General features: G+C 34.0%; 1 protein-coding gene across 3 annotated transcripts in view; it reads right to left on the minus strand.

The window, feature by feature from the left end:
* LOC118197369 (ubiquitin-like protein 3) overlaps nt 1-15,826 on the minus strand; it is a 245,347-nt gene extending 229,521 nt beyond the window's left edge. The window contains exon 1 of one of the 3 annotated variants that reach the window (XM_085807563.1): nt 15,085-15,826. In XM_085807563.1, coding sequence (XP_085663689.1) covers nt 15,085-15,129 — 45 coding nt within the window. In that variant the 5' untranslated portion in view covers nt 15,130-15,826. The remainder of the gene's footprint in view (nt 1-15,084) is intronic. The other 2 variants (XM_085807566.1, XM_085807564.1) reach the window with 2 other exon arrangements.
* Between the last annotated feature and the right edge of the window lie 5,251 nt (nt 15,827-21,077).

Here is a 21,077-nt window from a genome sequence, read left to right on the forward strand (position 1 = left end):
GTTAAAAGAAATATAAAGTAATGGAAACTACTAAGTGAATTTCCATTACTTAAATGGATTAATTCTGTTATTTTATTACATGGTGATAACGAAAACATCGACGATAACGGCTTGCGTGAGTACGCACACATACGTACCAATGCGTACTTACGAACAAAGATACCATTTAAAAGATGAACTCTCTTTGTTTTCTAATTTTGGGAGATTTAATGCCGGTAGTAATTAACGCTGGAGATTAGAAAAAAGGGGCAGTTATCCAAGTAGCTGTAATATTGGGGGGGGGAGTAAATCAGTGAAAGCACGCATTTCAAAAAGTGCATGTTTCTAGTAAGAATTTTCTAGTAAGTAAAGTCAAACAAATCAGTATTCAGATTATTCAAATAAACTACATAATTTAAAGTGCTTTCATAACATAAAAATTCATAACAGCGCTCTCCATGTGCACTTTCAGAACTGTTCATTTCGGTAATCAGGTGGAAAAAATTAAAAAAGAACAAAAAAAAAAAAAAAAAAGTACACGTGAACTGCAGCTTATACTTCATTGGCCACAAATACAATTCATAAGCTAACATGACCTCATAACTTTATTAATAATGCCCAGAATCCATTATTTCAAGTGCATAATCCTCTTTCCTTCAGAAATGAAATTAATTAAAAGAATACACCGTAATTCCAATTGCCTCTAATATTTGGTGTAATAAGGTTTCAGTAAATCACTTCTTAGGAAAATTATGCAAAATCACAGATTCCGTTATATACCGCTCTTACTTCAAAAGTCAAGAATACTTTTGTTTTCGAAAGCAAAGTTTAAAACATGATAGAATTCTAGCTACGAAGAATTATATTCATTTTCATAGATAATCTCGCCAAATGTAAAATCTCATTTCCAAATAATACGTAAAACAAATATTTGATTTTATTAAGTCAAATATTTATTTTACGTATTAACTAAGTAAAACTTCCACATGTAAAGTCCTTACTTTAACATGGAAACATTCGAACTGCTCAGCACTTCGGCTCTGCACAAAAAGTGACATCCCCCGACACATACAAACAAAGGCGTCATGCCCCCCCCCCACACACACTAATGAAGATCGGTGCTTTTCGCCGCCTTCTATTTACTTGTAGAAATGGATACAAATACGCATGCAGCGTCAATGAACAGCGACTTACTGATTTAATCACTACAGTACTAAATTTAGAGACTGTATCCAAATTTCAAATATGTACTGATTTTGTGCTGCACATTTTAAACCTGCAATAGATATAAAATAAAAGTGCTGAGAAACTCTCTTATGCCTGCTCCATCTATCATTCCCAGTGAGTGTTCTGAGTTTTTCTATCTTTCCTCTGAATTCCTCTTTGGTCTACAATATGACAATCTTTATTCCAAACCAGTATCGCTAATATAATGTGCAATATTTCTGATAAAAAGCATAAGTCAAAAATTTCTATAATTTTAAATGATATCTTTAATAGATTGTAGTTACATAAAACATCGTTCAAATTTTTCATGATACTAGAAAATCGTAAATCGATTTTTCTATAATACAAAATCGAAAGGAATCGAATTATTCAGGGAATTAAACTTTTTAGTCCAAAGGGGCTTTGTCCCTGAAGGACTATCGTTTACGTTTTGCGATTTTGCGTCGAGACTCTAAAAACGGCGTATCACGTTTCAAATCGTTGCCACCAAATACTATCGTCCTGTATTACATTTGAAGAAATTAAATAATGAAGAATCTGCATAAATGTATGTATGTTTCTCGCATTGTAATAGAACAACGGTACCTAGAGCCATCCAATTTTGAATGACGTAATCCTACTGCGAATATGGGCATCTGAAAACCCAATTTGAAATTTGGAATTGTTTTATTATCAATTTCATATTTTGTAAAACTTTTAACGAACTTTTGATTAACAAACTCAACGATTTAAAAGCGAGCAATGGCAACACTCTGCGGACAGGGGATCTTTTTATCTCCAGCGTGAGGAACTGTGTATCGGAAATTCTAAAGATATGCTCATTTTAAAATTATTTTGCGATATTGTTGTTGCACTGAATTTTATGGTTTAAGTGCAAAGAACATGATATTTAATAAATAAAGGTAACACACAAGACGTTAAATAAATGCCCCTTTGGATGTAATTTAAAATCTGAAACCTTTCTTTCATTATTATATTAGTGTTTTAGTGATTACTCAATTTAGCGATTAGATTAATAGCTCAAAATTAAGAGACGAAATACAAAATATACGTAATGTTTAAGTTAGGATTTCTCTTATTTTTGAGGAAAATAAAGAACTGGGATTTACACTGGACTTTAAAATATCGCTAATATAATGCTTTCAGCATTATATTACTTTCGTTGAAAATAAATTTTCAACGAAAATACTGGCTTTCGTTGAAAATAAAAATTTAATTGATATAATGGAATTCCTTTCCCATTTCTACAACACGTACTTATGTTGAACGAGTTTTCGTCATTATCAAGAAAGCTAGGGCAGTAGAAAAATAGTCAGCTTAAAATAATTGTATAACACGATGTAACATGTGAACTGCGCAAAAACTGCGTACTGCGCAAAAACATTTATGTGATGAAGTTCATTTTTTAAATGAAGATTGTTTCATACCTTAAACATATAACATAACTTTAGGCATATTTTGTTTTCCTAAGTTTTTTTTTTTTTTTAATCTAAAAGTTCCATTATTTTAATTTTACAATTTTGATATATGTCTTAGTTTACTTTTAATTTTTTCCATACCAAATACGTAAAAGAATTTGTCCTGAAATCAACAAATAAGAAAATTTTGATGATTTTTACGGACTGACACAATTTTAAATCGTGTTTCCTACAAATTATGTTTTGGAAGTAGTGACGATAACTTACTTCTAAACATCAGGAAAACTCATGATAAGCTATTTTTAAAGTAATTCTTACGATTAATAATTTAGTTCTCTAGTAGAACTAGGGGAGAAAACTGAACATTATATATTTATTTAGCCGCTAGCAATTGGAAAAATTGGTTAAAAATAAAATAACATATCTTTCATGCCACATTTTATACGAGGCTTCTATCATAAGATTGGGTGTTGTGACCATAAGAGAAAGCTTCCTGATCATAAAAGTACTTTGCTTTACCTCTTAAGAACTACACTGGTCCTGCAATTGTGGTCATCCTCATATTTACATATCTTCAATCTGAAGATCATAAAAGCTGGAATGTTTTATTAATCTAATATTCAGAGCAAAATGAGACAAAATATTAATAAAGATGTAATAAATTATTTTTAGTTTTGAGTTGAAATTTTATAGTAAAATTCATAAACTTTCTCTTTAAGAACTTTTCAAATGAGAATACCACCTTAATTAAATGAACATAGAAAGTGCCAGATGATAATTTTGAATTAATAAGATGAAATACTGTTAGAGGAATATGATGCGCGAGTACATAGCTTAATTGTGAACCAAAACATCCCGAAACAGTTATTCTCACGTATAACTAAATCTCATCACAGAAAGGAAGTAAATTACCGATCAAAAGTCTGCGTTTTTCAACCTCTCTTGTGTTATACACACAGAGCGGAATAGAGAAGATGGCAAATGAATGAAACATGCAGTAGCATATTATACAAAAGATACTGGAAGCATCAGACTATGCACAGCACTGTATGATTATAACGGTTATAAGTACAATCAAACACCTAAATTAGCAGAAATTCTCATCCCGATTTTTTCCCCATATCCCACTGAAACCGAAATCGGGACTAAATCATCTATAGAGTCATTAGGCAGTCGAGAGGTCCAGAATTTCAATCCCGGTCAGGAAACTGCTTATGTTCCCTGCACGGAAATTCTCAAACAAGTATTTTTGATCATCAAATCATTACTTCTATCATGCCACATTCATTTTGGATATAAAAAATAGCTGTCACATGTGGAATGAGGCACAAGCAAGTTCCCATTACTTTATACGGTACGCAGTCGTGTCTCTAAACTAAACTCGAAATGTTACTACAAGCATTTCAGAAATTTTATAGTTAATTATCTTCCTATTATTCTTTATAATCTCTTGCGGATATCAGGCAAATGTTTAGTGCTAGGTGAAGTAATCTGTTTCACAGGGAAATTTAACTGCTAAAGTTTGGGATTTCACAAATACATATGACGTCATACGGTTAACAATATTCTTGTCCCCTACCATAAGAAGTAGTATGAACATTTTGAGAAATTCCAGTGAAAACATTCGACTAATACTTGAATAAAATATGAAGCATATTAATGTAAATCAAACAGAAACTTTCCGCTACAAACGCCTATATTTTACATGTTAACATGTTATTTGTACTCTAAGCACTCTGCAACACGCTTGCGTTTACACATTTTTTACTCTTTTTCTGAAGCCAAAGGCAACAGAAAATAATATGACGAATATTTTTGACGATGCAACTGTTTTAAGAATGACTAATAATCTTTAAAATGGATTATATCTCATTCTGTTCCTTACAAAGCTATCACCTGATGGGAAATACCTGAACTCCAGACAACTACTATGCTAATTAATGCATAAGTTTGCACGGATTACCAGGAAACACGAATACTCCGAAAACCTCCTGTACATTACAGAAAATAGAACTCTTCAGGTGTTAAAAAAGTATGATACACTGTTTAAACTAGAAAAATTATAATAAAATTTAAGTAGGTTTTCCAATTTTTCTCAGAAAATTTTGTACTTCTATTTTGCATACTGACATTTGTGAATGTGACGGATAATGTCCAAATCTATGGCATCATTATACTCTAAACTGGTTTGCAGAAACGATAGACTTGTTTCTTGTGTTATACGCAAGAGCGGAATAGAGAAGGTGACAAATGAATGAAACATATATTGGCATATTATACAAAAGATTACAAAGAATAAACCGTTAAAAGATATTGCAAGCATCAGACTATGCATAGCACTCCATGATTATAACGGCTATACGTACAATCAAATACCTAAGCTGCGATTAATTTGTACATTATTTGATGTTTAAACAACTTGCCTACACATTTCAGTGTGCACCGAATCTCATCGAACTCTTTCACCGTTATCTCCACTTTTTTTCCTCCCGCTTTTTCCCTAGTTTCTTTACTCTTCTGTTTGTATCAGGAATATCTGGTTTTCCTGTACCACTCTTCAGTATTTTCTTCACTCACATTTTAAAACCCTTCGAAGCCCAGAAAATTTTTAAAAAGCCCGATTTTTGCTGCACTTTCTGTTGATGCCAGAAGCCGTCCACTTTTTCACAAATGAATAACTCAGTTTTTCTCAGGCATAAATCAGTATTAAACGTTTTACACCATTCCAAGTTTCGGCAATGAGATTCACTGGCTTAAAAATCTTCAGAATCTTCCGAAAACTTGAAAGCCCTTTTAACTATAAGGTGCTTTCTCCCTCCTTCCTGCATGCCTTCATGGTGTAACGGTTAGTACACTCGGCGCATATTCCAGAGGTCCAGGTTCGAGCCCCGGCGAAGGCATTGATCATTATTCACGTCTTCAGCATCAAAAATCCTAATGACTCAAGGTTACATGAATTTCAGTAACACATAGCCAAAACTTTTAACCCTGATAAGAATGAAAGAAAGCGATGAAATTCAAGTCAAGAAGCATTTTTTTTAAATCTGCATAATCATGCTTTTAATGCCTTCATAACTTCAAGCTCCTTAATTTTCTAGACAATAAAAACAGCATGCGTTAGGCTGGAGGCACTTCCCCGGTCTAGCGAATCTCATATAAGTAAATTCTAATCATTTTCCCAAATGGAATTTTTTTCATTTAAGATTTGTCTCAAATTTAAGGTTGCCCCAGTTTACCAATGGCCTTATTAACTGACATCGATTATATACAGTTTTGGGGAGATAATTGTTAATGTTTATGCTATGATAATCTTTCTTTTTATTACAATATTATCTTAGTTCGGTTTACTAATTTAAAACTAGTTACTCTGTTGATTTAATACCAGCAACACAAACGTAATTCTGATAAGGAGGTTATCGATTCTGGACATCTCGAAAAAACGTTTTCATTCCGTTTCACAGGGTAAACTCCTTTAAACAGCATGATCACTAATCCTTTGTAATCAATTTTATCGCTCTGCACAACAACACAACAAATGCATTTTATGCTTCAGTTTAGGATTTTCCAGTGAATATCTCTGAAACAAAATGTCATAAAGAGCAAACGAAGTCATTCAGAGTAAAGGATGTGTAGCAACAATTTAATATGCTTAAGACTATCTTGAAGAGGAATTCGAATGTTAGTAATATATATTCCTATTCTATATTCTTAGTCTTGTTTCAGTCTGGCATTCAAGTAGCTGGGCAATTTAGGCCATAGAGTAAGACGAAAAAAAGCGTTACCCTCAATCCACGGTTACAAATTTTATTTGTCACAATCAGCAGTCAAAGACAGACAAAATTATCAATATTTCACCGGTTTTATTAACAATGTAAATGAATAGGAATAAACTGTTTAAGTCATACAATGGAAAATTAGTTTTATTTATTCATTGAAATTGTTTGATTAGATAATAACTGGTCGAAGGCTATGACACAGAGCAAAGAGAAAATAAATACCGGACATTCTATATGCCCTACTACACCTACAACGCAGTTCATTTCGCAGGGCCATGCCGTGCATAAAAGTAGACATGAACAATACCTCGCAAATTTACTATGACTTCTGAATTGGCAAAGGACCACGATAAACAAAACCACCCAAAGCGAAATATGAGTAAAATGCAAGTGAAAAACAAAATATGGTATACGTCATGGAGTGGATGAAAGCAGCATTGTGTGCAAAATTTATCCCGCTTCCTCATTTTCATTATTTGCTTTTAGTTAATGCACGAAGGGAGGAAAATGTAAACGTGAAACCGAATTTTTCCTGAATTAAATTTGTCGAAGGTAAAAACAGTGAATTACATTGGAAAGTTTCTCTTCATATGCGGAAAATTCTAATTAAAAAAAGTGCTGTAAATTAAGCGCCTCAAGACAAGATACCAAAACGGAAAAGGAAAAAAAAAAAAAATACGTACTTGAAAAATTTATATTTATAACCAAGGTCAGATTATATCATATGCAAAATTCACACGTACAGAAGATTTCACTGAAAAGGAAAGGTACTAAATAAGTATCCTCATGTCATTCAGCTCACTTTGCGATAATATAACTGCAAAGGATTTTTTTTTACTGCTAAGCTTCAAGTTAATGCATTTGGAACACATTAAATAACCCTTCCCTTTAATTATTTTTTTTTTTAAATTTCTAACTATTGTTCGGAAAGTTGTATTGTTAGAAAAGGTTCACACCCTTCATAATGCACAAATTAAGGAACTGAATGCTGTTTTAAAGGAAGTGAATTGCTCAGTGAATGTTTGGTTTTGAATTCTAGTAAATGTCGCTTTGCAGACGAAGCATTAATAAACATACAGTACCATGGATGAGTTACATCGTAAAGCCAGGAAAGCTCATTTATTTCATCAGTAATCGAATACAAGATGAAATTACTCGTGATCAGAGGTTTTACCAGTTTAGCTACTGGTGAGTCTTTATGCTAGCATGTGAAAATAAAAAAAAATCACTTGTAAGGATTATGTTAATTTTATTAATAGTTAAATTTCAAGTCCCTGTTCGGGCCCAAAATGTAAGATTTTCACTAGTGTAATTCTCAGTTACCGTAGTGAAAATCTTAACATTTGGCGCCCGAACAGGGACTTTAACTTAAAATTAACATAATCCTTACATACTCTACAATAAAACTTTGAATTGCATCCTGATGAACCAAAGAATAGCATAATCATAATCATGCAATTAAGCACATACACATGAATCTTGAATTAGGCAGCGGGATAAAGCCACAACTTCATGCACAGCTCCACAACCATGTTTAATTTTCGCTTTTCCAAAAACTTAATAATTAATATCTTGCAGCCCACCAGAGGTTTTCCTATAGCGTAAACAGCACATCGACGCATGTTTGAGATGCTTGTAGGGTCATTAGGTTCAATACCGGGTAAAAAACTTTATAAATCAGCGATGACCTCGTCGGAGTTCGAACTCTGGACCTCCCAAATACTAAACGAATGTACTTTCCACTGACACCCCAAAAGTATGCAGTGACAAAGGAAAAATTCTTTACATGTGCTGTACGTGTTATATAAGCTGTATTTTTACAACAAAGTATGCTTGAGAGAAAGAAATGTGTTTTAAGGAAGAAAATCACAAAGAAAACACATCTGTAATAAAGTACTCTATTCAGCGAAGACCATAGCTCAGATCCGTCTGCATACAAGATGAATTGCTTGCCGGTCAGCAGCCCAATACATTATATCTCATAGGTTACAAAACAATTTAGATATTTTGAGTATTATTTACACTTATAAGAAATTTTGTGGCAAATGAAGTGTTTAAAATGTCTACAGCATATAACCATGAAATTCAGCTTTTTATCGAAACATTACGGCTTTCCTCTCTTCTTGAAAAAAATTCCAGCATAACTAGATACATTTATGCAAATTATTGCGTTTTTTTAAGATTTTCTCTGCTGCATAATGTTTGAGTGACGAAAAATAGAGAGAACTGCGGAAGGTCTCACTTTACTGAAATACTCAGTTTACTGGACTGATGAATTACATAAGCCCAGATGACAAGCGTCATATCGCACGTTTTATGCTGCCAGTTCTAATAGCAGGACAAGCTGACTGCTAGTCCGAACTCTAGGCTGCGTGTTAGAAACCGGCGTAAGGCTTGGCTCTTCTCGTAGGTGCGATTTTGACCTACCCCTTGTAGTGCACCTTGAAATCTTGAACAAAGTTCTAGTTAATAAGACTAAAAGACCGATAGATTTGGACATTTCCAACGAATTACTCACAAATATCCAGTATTGGGTTAAAGAGAAAAAAAAAAAAAACATTCGCAGGCGTTAGCTCTATGTGAAGTCTGCAAGCGCTTCGAGGGCGCTTACGGTAATCAATAATGGAACAGAAAAATATATACATAAATTTCATGCGCCGATTACACAAACAGATCTTTCAAATCGTTTTGATATTTGCATACTATGAAAAAATAAATAAATAGATAAATTTAATTAAATCGCGTATTAGTGAAATCGATCAATTTAAACCCGTATGGTTCGAGCATCAACTATAACCAACCTTTGAATAATATGTAATTTATAGTTTTTTAGTCAGTTTGCTAATTTTACGCAAAGCTTACTAATATGTTCAATTCCGTTTAAAGCTTGCCCTTTTTTAATTCAAAACTTTATTGAGGGGGGATATTTAAAATTATTTTATTGTTCATTATGGTGTTACTTCCATTGGTTAATGCATTAAAACACTGTACACCTCAAACTCAATCTCATAACTCGCCCAGAGTGAACAACTTTCACAAATCTGTTCACTGCTGTAGTAACGAATAGTTGTAATGCCGGTAAAATATTGCCAGTAAAATATTTTTCCCATATAACTGAAGCTTCCCTCAAATGTAATCTATTTGTCAATCTTCAAATGTAATAACTCATTATTAAAGAGAACATCATTATACTTACCCACCTCTCTGGAGAGGTCTTTCAAACCACGAATTCGCTTGACAACTAGGTAAACAGTTAAAAGTTTGTCCACATTTATCACTTCGTAAGAGTAAACATGTTGTCAGAAAGTCTTTAATTACAGAAACCTTTTCGTAACTGATTAATTCAATCTGGTCATTTTAGGGATGCATTTGAACAAACATAAAAATATAAACATACGTTTTTTTCAACAGCCTTCTTCGGATCGAAACTATTGGAATATGATATGAATTAAAATTAACAAGTCCTGAATGCTAAATCCGTACGAATTTCACAAAACGAAGACTGATCTTCATAAAGTAAAGCCCACATCTATTCCGGGCCCTATTTTAGATTATGAAATAACACATATCCTTTCATAATTGTTGCAATTATATTTATTGTTGCGCATTTCTTTTTCAACATTTTTCAAAACTTTTAAGTTTGTCAAATCTTTTTTAGCATATCGTCTCTTATTTCATCGTCTTTTGTATCTTCTATGATGTGTTTAGAAAAATTTATATTTAAACGAAAATCAGTTTGCTGATGTTCACGAAGGAATACTATAAAACTGTCCTCAAAACCATAACTTATATGTGAAAAATTAGGAAAAAAAAATGAAACGAATGATATTGGGAAGAAATGCATGGTAAGTTATCGGCAAGAATGCGTGTAAAATCAGTTACAGTAAAATATAAACGAATATATGTTCACATGGAATATTAATTTAAATTAATGGAGTAATTTAAATTAATGGAGTTATCTAAGGTTTCATATAAACTGAAATATATTTCCTTTAGTAATCCAAAAATAGAGAATGTTTATCCCTTAAATTTCTATTGTGCATCTTCATATTAATTGCTTTCCTCTGTTAGTTATACAATGCTTATCTGATGCTACATTCCTAATATTTCATAATGGCATGCAGAACTCATTCAGCAAACATGTAAATCTCTAATTCAGCCCACTTTTGTTAGTACGTGTGCTGTATCTTCAATTTTCTTTTAATATATTGTTCAGCCTAATTTCAAAAGGTCTTATGATCAAGCGGAAACGTCCCTAAACATTGGTTGACCCGAGTTTCTAATCCCAGAGATCCCACAGCTCTTTTTTTTTTTTTTTTCTGTAACTATTTACTGTGTAAAAATGTATCGTAAAAATTTCAGTTCTTGAAGTAAAAATACTTTTTAAATTTATTCTTTAAAAATACTGCAAAAGTTTTCACCTTTACCTTAGCATATCTTTTTACAATAAGAAATCTAATCTCTAATAAGTGTGTGATTATGGCAAAGCCTTGAGGGCTATCTGCCTAAGGGGAGGGATGCCTTCGTGGAGGACTTCCTAAGGGAAACTGGCTCGTATACACGTTACACATGGGGAAAACCACGAAAACGCCCATGCAGCCAGCCCGTTCGCGGGATTCGAGCCTCAGACCGAACTACCAGTGTTCAGTGACTTTACCGCTCGGCCGCTGGTGGGCCTAATCTCTAATAAGAAAAAATAAGGAATGAAATTAACTCGGTTTCGGTGATTGATACCTCGGTGCAAATTATATGTAACCTTTTCCAAAAGCATAGAGTTTATGTGGATATTAATAAATTAAGGGTTATTTCTCCATTTGTCGTAACATGTTTATTCCGGAATTTTATTTTCACACTGTAACGCTTAACTATATGAGTTTTCTATAATCATTCAATTTCTCTAGCTATAGCAACTTTGCACACTTTCTGACTAGTAGTTATATTTTTAACCACTGTATTTTAATTCCTGTTGACTATCAGTACTCACTTGCTTCACAAGTGCAAATATTTATTTTATACGCAAATCTGCGTAAAATAGCAATAAAAATCCAGTTATGCGGAGCTCCTGATCGATTGCTTGTTTTGGATTGAATGAAATTAAGCTTAATGTTACTGTTAATTAGCTTGTTATTAACTTAATTATACGTTTCTAATTAATTATATGTTCAGGTATTTCCAAGTATATTTCACAAACTTTTGCATCTCAATTTTTAATTTTTGGTTTAAAAAAATAAGCTTTTATTTATTGAGATGCCTGATTGATTATATTATTTTGCAGTACTGTTTATCTAATTCTTTTTTTCTAGATAAATTTTAGAAAAAAACTTCTTAGCATAATAATTTAAATTTATTTAAACTTTATACGTCAGTGTTCCAAATGCATAGTAATGTTGTTATAATAGATTTCATGCTAAGCTTTTTTTTAAATTTAACTATTAATTTCTGCAAACATTTACATGATTACTTTAATTAACAAAATTATTCCTAGCACACTTTAACACACTTTGATACGGAATAATCTTTTTCACGCTAGTGACGCCATATTAAATTTTCCAGTCTAGTTCGGACATCTTGACTATTATTGATGTAATTTATAAAAAATATAATTGGTATGCTTTATAATTATTAAATTTATGATATTGTTATAATACTATTTGCTGTAATATTGAAATTAATGGAATCGCCCAGTTGGACTATAGCAGGACGGGGTGGGGGGATTTTCATCGTGCAGTTGGAGTACACCCCCGTTTGGGCGTCGTGTTCTGGTTAAGACACTAAAACACGAGACCATGAACACGCCTTTAGAAAAATCGTGGAAGTCGTTTGTAAAACAGCTTATAAGGTATTTCTCCCGTCTTTTTAGCATGCCTTCGTCGTGTAGTGGTCAGCCCGCTCGACGCGTATTCGAGAGTTCCGTGGTTCGAGTCCCGGCGAGGGCATTGCCCATTTTCATCTCTCCTGCTTTTCAAAAAAACAATAATAATAATAATAAAAATAAAAACCTAATGTGTCTACAAGCTTACATGGCCCATTACGTTTAATTAGGTACCGTATTAGACTAATATAACAATACAAGACACAGGAACAGTTCTCTCAGTAAAATAATGGAGGTAAAGGAAATACATAATTTTTTAAGTTTCGCTCTCTTCTGGAAGTCCCGTTCCTACTTCAGACGACCAACATCTCCCGATTGGTGCACAAAGCTACGAACGAGTTTTCATACGCTAAGAAAGGGTTCTGTTTTCGTACCTAAATAAATGCTTAATAACTATCAATGGCTTTTACGCAATGCTCAGCAATATATTACAAGCAACTGCCAGTAGCATGAAATCATGACATAAAATCATCCGATTAAATTCCGCACACGACAATACGATGTCAGCTCAAATCAAAACCTTAGCAAGATATAAACAGAAAAAACACTAAATATAAGGGATTACCGGGAACTATATGACGGCCTATTAATTCAAAGTGACGACTAACTATGATGCCCTTCCATAATAACCACCATGTAATTATATACAAACCTAGCTGCATCTCTAAAATTATGAAAGATGTCTTAAAATATTCGAATTTTCGTTCGCGATCAAGACTGGGTGTTTATTTTTGCTGATTTGTTTTACCGGTGATTAAAGAGTGAAATACGGCAGCAAATAACAGCAGCATATAGATTATAAAGATAATTAATTTACAGAAATAACTGAATAATATCTGGAGGTAAGAGATTTAAAGTTAAGTCTTAGATACTTGACGTTATCGCAAACAGACCACATAGCTATCGATAAGAAAGTTACGTTGGTCAATTTTTGACACGTAATATTTTGATAAACATTTCTCACTGATGTAACTGATATACGGAAAAAATACATTTGAAAAGAATTTTAATAATACATTTAACAACTGTGCGTTTTTGCATCTCAAATCATAAGAAATACTATCATGTGGGCTTATTGCGTTTTTTAGCCAATAAATCATCAGCGTTTCGATGTTATTTCAGCAGCAATTTTACACTTCTGTATGTGAAACGGCTATTTTATAGAAAAAGATGTCATCGGAATGCAGGTAATTTATTTCCCAGTATATAAAAATTACTGGGGACAAAATATTGCGTTTCTTATGAAAATAGCCTAAAGTTTACAAAATATGTATTAAATGCAAACAAAATATTTATTCCGCGAACATTCCGCATAGTTTTCGAAATATACATTACACGCTTTGATATTCATATAAATATAATAATACGCAAATATATTTCGATACTCATATAAACGTAATAATTTAACAATTTAATAATTATTCCAATGTGAGGCACGACTAATTCCGGTAATTTGCTTTAATGCTTCTCTCACGCAAAGCACATTTTATAACATTCTGTCGTACATGTTAATAAAGCATACATAAAAGTGTGTATATAAATGCAGTAGATATTTATTTCTCTCTCAGTTATTATTTATAGTACTCACCCAGCAAACCTACATCTCAATTAATTCATATTTTCGCGATACTTGTTGAACACTCCCAACATTAAATGGAATCAAAAGGTTAAGCACCAGGTAACTCGATTAAGCAAAGCATTATTGATGCTGGATTATTTGTATCAGGATAATCACAGTCGGTATAACGAATAACGAAAATTTTCAATTTTTACTATGTTTTCATACTTAATTAAAAAAAATAGAATAAAGCATTACATAAAAGATCCTGTATTATTTTAAATCACTATAAATTGAAATAAAATCAGTCCTAGTTAATTAACGACAGATTTTTTTAAATCTAAAAAAAAAAAAACAACGATAACGCAGCTCATACATGTCTGAAAAATCGGCTGTAATCAGAATTTGTTTCTTTCATTCATTTTATGATATGAGATTAAAACGAATCGACTTCTATATGCACTTTTTGCTCCTGAAAACATCTTATATATTCTCAATGTTTAAAAATAAGAGCACTTATTAAATTAGAAGCGTATTTATTTATTGAGTACTGAAATATTAAATTGACTTCTTTATATTAGAAGTTTTTCTTATTTTAATAATGAAGTAAACTTAAGAACATTATTTAACGTTTCAATAAGACAAGAAAAGATACGTTACAATTCTACAGAAATAAATGCAAAATTGAACAATGTTTTGAGGGCATAAATCTTACACAATAATATTTTATGTAAGTAGATATTAACATTTTCTAAAAGTATGTAATTATAAGTATAATAATTTTAAATTCAAAATAAATTCTAAAGTATTATTATTTTAAATTAATGATTATTTTATATTTCATTAAACTCTATGCACAGAATTAGAACTCTTTTATTTTAGAACTAACTACTAAAATCCATTTATTGCATAATGTGCGCTTCTTCTGACAATTACATGACAAGTTTGTCAATCACTTTACGCAATCGTTAACAACTTAATAATTTGATAATGTGTTATTTGGGAATAGATAGAAAGAAATTTCTAAACTTTCCCAACTAAACCTCTACAAATTAAATCATCATGAAAATTAGATTTTTTATCTGCCATAGGTATAAAAAATAATTAAATAACAATTTATATTTAGAAACAATAACCTAACACAGGAATTTTATACATTTCCTAAGGTAATGACTGCATAAAAAAGCAATAGACATTTAAAATGTACACAAGTGAGCTTTTATACCCCCAAAATAAGAAAAAAAAAAATATTACCTTATTGTTAGGAATTTTTTTGCAGCTTACAGCAGTTTTGGACATTCTGAATAATTTATACTCCTTTCTTTTGACAAAATACAGTGAAAGCGTTAAGTAAGACAAATCTAAGTACGAAATACGCAGTAGAACTGTTTATAGTTCAACGATCTTTGGTATTTTCAACGACAGAAAAGAGCTACAACATTGACAACACTACGTGCACTAACTCAGGCAAAAATATTCTTATATATATATCACTTTCATATTAGAATTGTTCTGTAGATCATTTCTGAAGATGTCCCAATAAACTTTGTAAAGTTGCATATCGAATTTTCACTCATACGTACAAATGTTGACATTCATTTCATAGACTATATAATGTATTAATTTAGGAAACCACACTTTCAGCGATGAAAATAAATATTAAATACGTTCCTCAATTTTCAGGATGACAACGATACGCTTTGTAAACATGTTTAGAGCATCACCGAGAAGAGATCAGTTCTCGGAGTAGCCAGCTGTAAAAGCGTTGTCAAAAAATCAAAGCGTCTCACATGTATTGGTATTTTCTTGAATATTCCTTCGGAGAAAGTGCCTAGAAATGTTAACACTTAGTGATGCATCAAATTCGGCACCAAGTTAGTGCCACATTGTTCTAGACTAACGAAAACCTATGCGAAACAACTTTGGCACGACTAGAGACTCACATGGGCACTTGCGAACTGTCACTCCACTCCTTACTCAGAAAGTAACATGGCGATTATCTGCATTGCTTGTAAACAGAACGTCCAACAGATGCCAGCGCCGTCTCTTGAGCATCTGATTTACGACCCAAGAGGAGAAAATTGCTTCAACAAAACGTCAGTAGATGGCAGCACTAAAAGGAAGTTTGACCACAAATTTCCTTTAGCAAAAAGGCCACTGCGTTAACTCAAAAATCTTGCTTTCATTGGAAAAGAGGTTATTGCAGGGGTTATCCAACGTATTATGAACGTTTCCTTCGTAAACGTCTTAGATAGTAATGCTCAGATATATCTTTCTCAACTTTGCGGCAACGAATAATAAAAACTATGATTTTTTTTTTTTTTTTTTTTTTTTTTAATTTACCAAAAAAAAAATGTTGCGATTATATTTTTACAATATTTTTGCAAAATACATATTGTAAAAAAAATTGTAATTTACAATAAAAATTTATATTTTAGGAATATTTAGCGAATTTTACAAATATAACTTTTTATAGCTATTCTAAGAACAATTTTATTTTTATTTCTAAAGCCATATAAACGACCTTTCCCCAGTTCTACATTGTAAACTAAGAACCACTTCTATACACCATATATAGCACCAAAATATCCACACCCCTGTTCGTCTGAATTACTTTTTATACTGATGATGAATATATGTTTTAAGTTTTTTTAATGTTTATCAAATAAATGTTAGGCTAGTATACCTTATACGTTGAACACATGCATGTTTTTACCCTTCCACTCAAGATAATTGTGAAAAATACCGACAAATGAGCAGGTATTGTTGCGAAACGGAGTGATACAAACAAGATTTAGGAACAAAACTGTAGTTGGTTGTGGTAGTCGTGCCGAGACAGATAAGCATCGTTGTGTTAAACCGTAGCGTAGGGTTCAGTTGCTTCACACATGTCACCGTCGATCGACGCATAGATGACACCCATTTTTTGTTTGTTTAACAATAAACTTTAATAAGTAAACAATTCTTGATTATTATACATTATATGTACAAGCATGAATAGGTAAGTCCGGCATGGTCTCCGCCGGATGAGAAAAACAATCTCTCCATGACGAAAGAAAATGGCGATTCTCCCCCGCCAAAAAAAAAAAAACTCCGACCGTCCCGTCCGACAACCAGGGTGCCAAGCCCTCTTCGCCCCCCTCGTCTTCTTGTTCGTCCTTTCTACTTCCGTCCAACGAGCCACCTGCTCCGTCGGACTAATTATTCCGCTCGCTAGGCTTTTCCTTCTCCTTCTCGGGTTATGGGCATTACACGCCCCCACCAAGATGAAGATTTGCCTCTTAAAGGCTAATTTTCACAACAGGTTCAACCGAACCGTTCAGCGTTCATTAGAAATAATGTAGAGTTCATTAGATACAAAACCCAGCGTTCATCCTAAGCAATTCCGAATTCGTCAGAATCAGAATTCAGAGGTTTATTAGTTGACACACTTGATTTCATACAAAATGTCAAAGTTCCTGATGGCTGACATGGATACTGAAATTTTTCAGCCTCCTACCCGACCAAGTGCAGGGGGTACTTAGAAACCAAAATCTGATCAGGATACAAAAGTCTTCTTACCATGTTTTTTCGTTTAACAAATACAAATATTACACTAAACCTAACTGCATAAATACATTCTACATTAGACAAACATTTTTTTTTTTTTTTGTTTACCAACATCATTTAAACAAGTTATCTCGAAAAGTATTTTAAGGACAAGAATTAAGAACTTCTGAATATCTGTGGTTCCTTTCTTAAAAAAAAAAAATATTACTATTTTTCACACCAATCGTGACAATGCATCTGCGGCTCGATGTTGTACTCCTGGACGATAAGTGATTTTTAAATTCCATCTTTGCAAAGAGAGAGCCCAACGTGTTAATTTTGGACTCCTAGGTGTAATTTCAGTGAGATATTTCAAAGGATTATGGTCCGTAATGATTTCCACCGTCCCCCCGAAAATCCACTTATCAAATTTCTTGAGCCCGAATAACACTGCCCAGGCCTCCTTTTCTATGGCTGCCCAATTCTTTTGAGCCCCAGAAAATTTTTGGGATGCAAAAGCTATTGGTTTAAAATGCCCTTGTGCATCTCTCTGAGTTAGACAACAACCGACGGCCACATCTGATGCATCAGAATGCACCTGAAATGGAAAATTAAAGTCAGGCGTGGTCAGAGACGTCACCTGACACAGCATATCTTTCAACTTCTGGAAAGCCGCGTCTTCAACTTGACCCCACCGTACATTATTCGGCGCATTCTTTTTAGTCAAATCCGTCAAAGGTCCAGCTATCTCGGCATAGTTCGGGATATATGAGCGATAAAATCCCATGAGACCCAATACCGAACGGACTCCCTTTTTATTCGTGGGCCTTTCTAGCACTTTAATTGCTGCAATCTTACTAGGATCTGGGCCGTGTTTGCCGTTTCCTATCTTATGTCCTAGGTAATCTATTTCCTTAGCTGCAAAATCACACTTACTGAGCCTGACAGAAAATTTTAACTGTTCCAGTATCTTAAGGATCGTTTCTAGATGCTTCAGGTGTTCTTCAAACGTGTTTGAAAAAATTATAATATCGTCTATATATGCTTGGGCGAAATCGCTGTACTGGAAAAGAACCTTATTCATTTCTCTTTGAAAGGTACCTGACGCTCCTGCCAAACCAAACGGCATGACGTTCCACTGAAACGTCCCGTTGTGAGTTGAAAACGCTGTCAGTGGTTTACTTGATTCCTCCATTCCGATTTGCCAGTATCCTCTGCGCATATCTAAACTTGATAGCCATTTTGAATGCCCAGCCACATATATTAATTCATGCATATCCTTCATAGGAAATGCCGGCACTTTAGTGATCGAATTCAATGCCCTGAAATCAACGCACATCCTGATTGTCGCGTCTTTCTTGACCACACACACAACCGGGTGGGCTATGTCCGCTTCCGACGGTTCAATGAGACCCAGCTCTAGAAGTTCCTTGACTTGTTTGTCCACCTCTTTGCGATATGCCATTGGAATGCCATAACAATGAGGTTTTTTTCTGTCTGCTCCAGGCATAATATCAATCTTATGTTGTCCTACTCTAGCAGGTTGAACATGTCTCAAAAATAAGTTCTTGTACTTTCTCAACAGTAGTTTTAGATCATTAATCTGCTTGTTGTTAAGATTAGCGGTACTTACATTATTTAACCTGCTTTCAAAACTACTATCCTGGTCTAAAGTAGAGGGAATATTGTCTACCTCCCCGAACTCTTCCCCGTCAAACATTACATTGATTGCATTTGACCGCACAATGAATTTCCTTATTTTATTTTGATGTACATGCTTAATGCTCCCGTCAGCCAATTCTACTAAAAAAGAGTGTGGGTTTTTTCTTTCCTTTATCACTGCAGGACCCTGCCAACGAGCATATAACCTGTTGCTTGAATCAGGTATGAGGACTACAACCCTATCTCCTATTTCAAAAGTTTTACTCGAAGAGCGCAAATTATAATACTGCGCCATCCTACCTTGTTGGATTTCACTCGTAAGATCAGCTTGCTCAGCAGCACGTTTCAACCGCTCCTTCAAATCTTGCAAATATTTATGAATTGGCTTCAGATCGAATTTTAATTCGTCATGCTCCCCTAACCATGTAGATTTTAAAATAGATAACGGTCCTTGTGGGGGTCTACCATACAATAGTTGGAAAGGTGATACCCCTGTAGTACTGTTAGGTATTTCCCTGTATGCCCACAATGCGTAAGGTATTTGGACATGCCAAGCTCGACCTTCCTCTCTAATAATATGATGCAACATACGTTTCAAAGTCTGATTAAACCTTTCGACTAAACCATTTGACTGAGGGTACATGGGTGTCGAAAATCTCGGACTGGATCCTAATCTTTTCTCAAATTCCCGTGTTAAGTCTGCGTTAAAATTGGTACCATTATCTGACGCTATCACATTAGGAATTCCGGTCCTGGAGAAAATCTGCAGCAACGCGTCGCAGGTAGTCTTTGCCGTCAGACTGGTTAATGGCACTGCCTCGGCCCATCTAGTATGCTGGTCCACCAAGCACAAAATATATTTATGCCCCTTCGAACTAGGAGGATCTATAGGTCCGATTAAATCTACATTGACAACCTGAAAAGGTAACCCTGGTCTTGCTACTGGAGTAATTGGCGCTCTGTCCTTCACTTTCACTGGCTTTGTTAATTGACAACTTTCACATGATTCGCAAAATTCCTGGACATCTCTTTTCACGTTTTCCCAATAAAAGGAATAACGAATCCTCTCTAATGTTTTTTTAATTCCCATGTGTCCTCCAAACACTGATGCATGCGCGAGCTCTAGAATTTCATTCCTTCTGCATTTAGGAACAACTAATTGCTCTGCACTCTGTCCCAAAATCTTGTCCCGATGAAAAAGAAAACCGCCCCTCACAAAATAATTTCCTTTATCCGTTTTCGCTCTTTCCCACATCTTAGATAAGTCAGTGCATTCTTTTTGTTGCTGACGAAACTCCGCTGTCTGAGATAAATTAGTTGTTTTCTCCACTAAGGGCGCTCCGACATCTGGGATAGCAGCTACGTGGCTTTGAATGTCCGTTTCTAACTTACCCTGAGGTGTTTCTGCCTCTCCCACGTTCGAGGAATCCTTCGATTCGTAGAACCAACCACTGCTACTTCCGTCTCCGTTGAACTGTCGATCTTTACAAGTGTTTTCGCCCCGTAACATATATAACACCTGTGGGGGTAATAAAACATCTTCAACTAAAGATTTTGCCACCGCGCAAAGTATCTCCTGATGCACATTTGTACCCTTTCCATTAATTAGTGCTAAAGGTAATTTTACTAACTCACACCTTCTCGGCGGTCCAAAAATCCCCTTCAAATAAATTGCCGATCCGCTTCCAGATCTAAAATTTGGAATTATACTTTTCTTTACAACTGTTATCTCACTGCCAGAATCGATTAATCCGTTACATATCCGACCGTTTACACTAACCTGCACTCTATCCAATTTGCACAACTCCTCTTCGATTGATTGTCTAGAAATTTCCTTTCCAAAATGTCCCGCTTTGGCAACAATAACTCTGTTCTCTTGAGTTTCGATAACCTCTCCACTATCTACTGCACTTGCTCTGTTCACTTTCGCAAATTTGTCCTTCGTATTTTTATTTTGAGGGCAATCACGCTTAAAATGTTCTCTTGACCCGCATTTGTAACATGCGAAATTTTTCTGAGGAGAGTTTATTTTGCCTCTATTTGACACTGTTGAAGCC

Source organism: Stegodyphus dumicola, chromosome X1 (genome assembly GCF_044657685.1).
Source record: "Stegodyphus dumicola isolate Sdum_Otavi_A_Nest chromosome X1, ASM4465768v1".
Lineage (NCBI taxonomy): Eukaryota > Metazoa > Arthropoda > Arachnida > Araneae > Eresidae > Stegodyphus > Stegodyphus dumicola.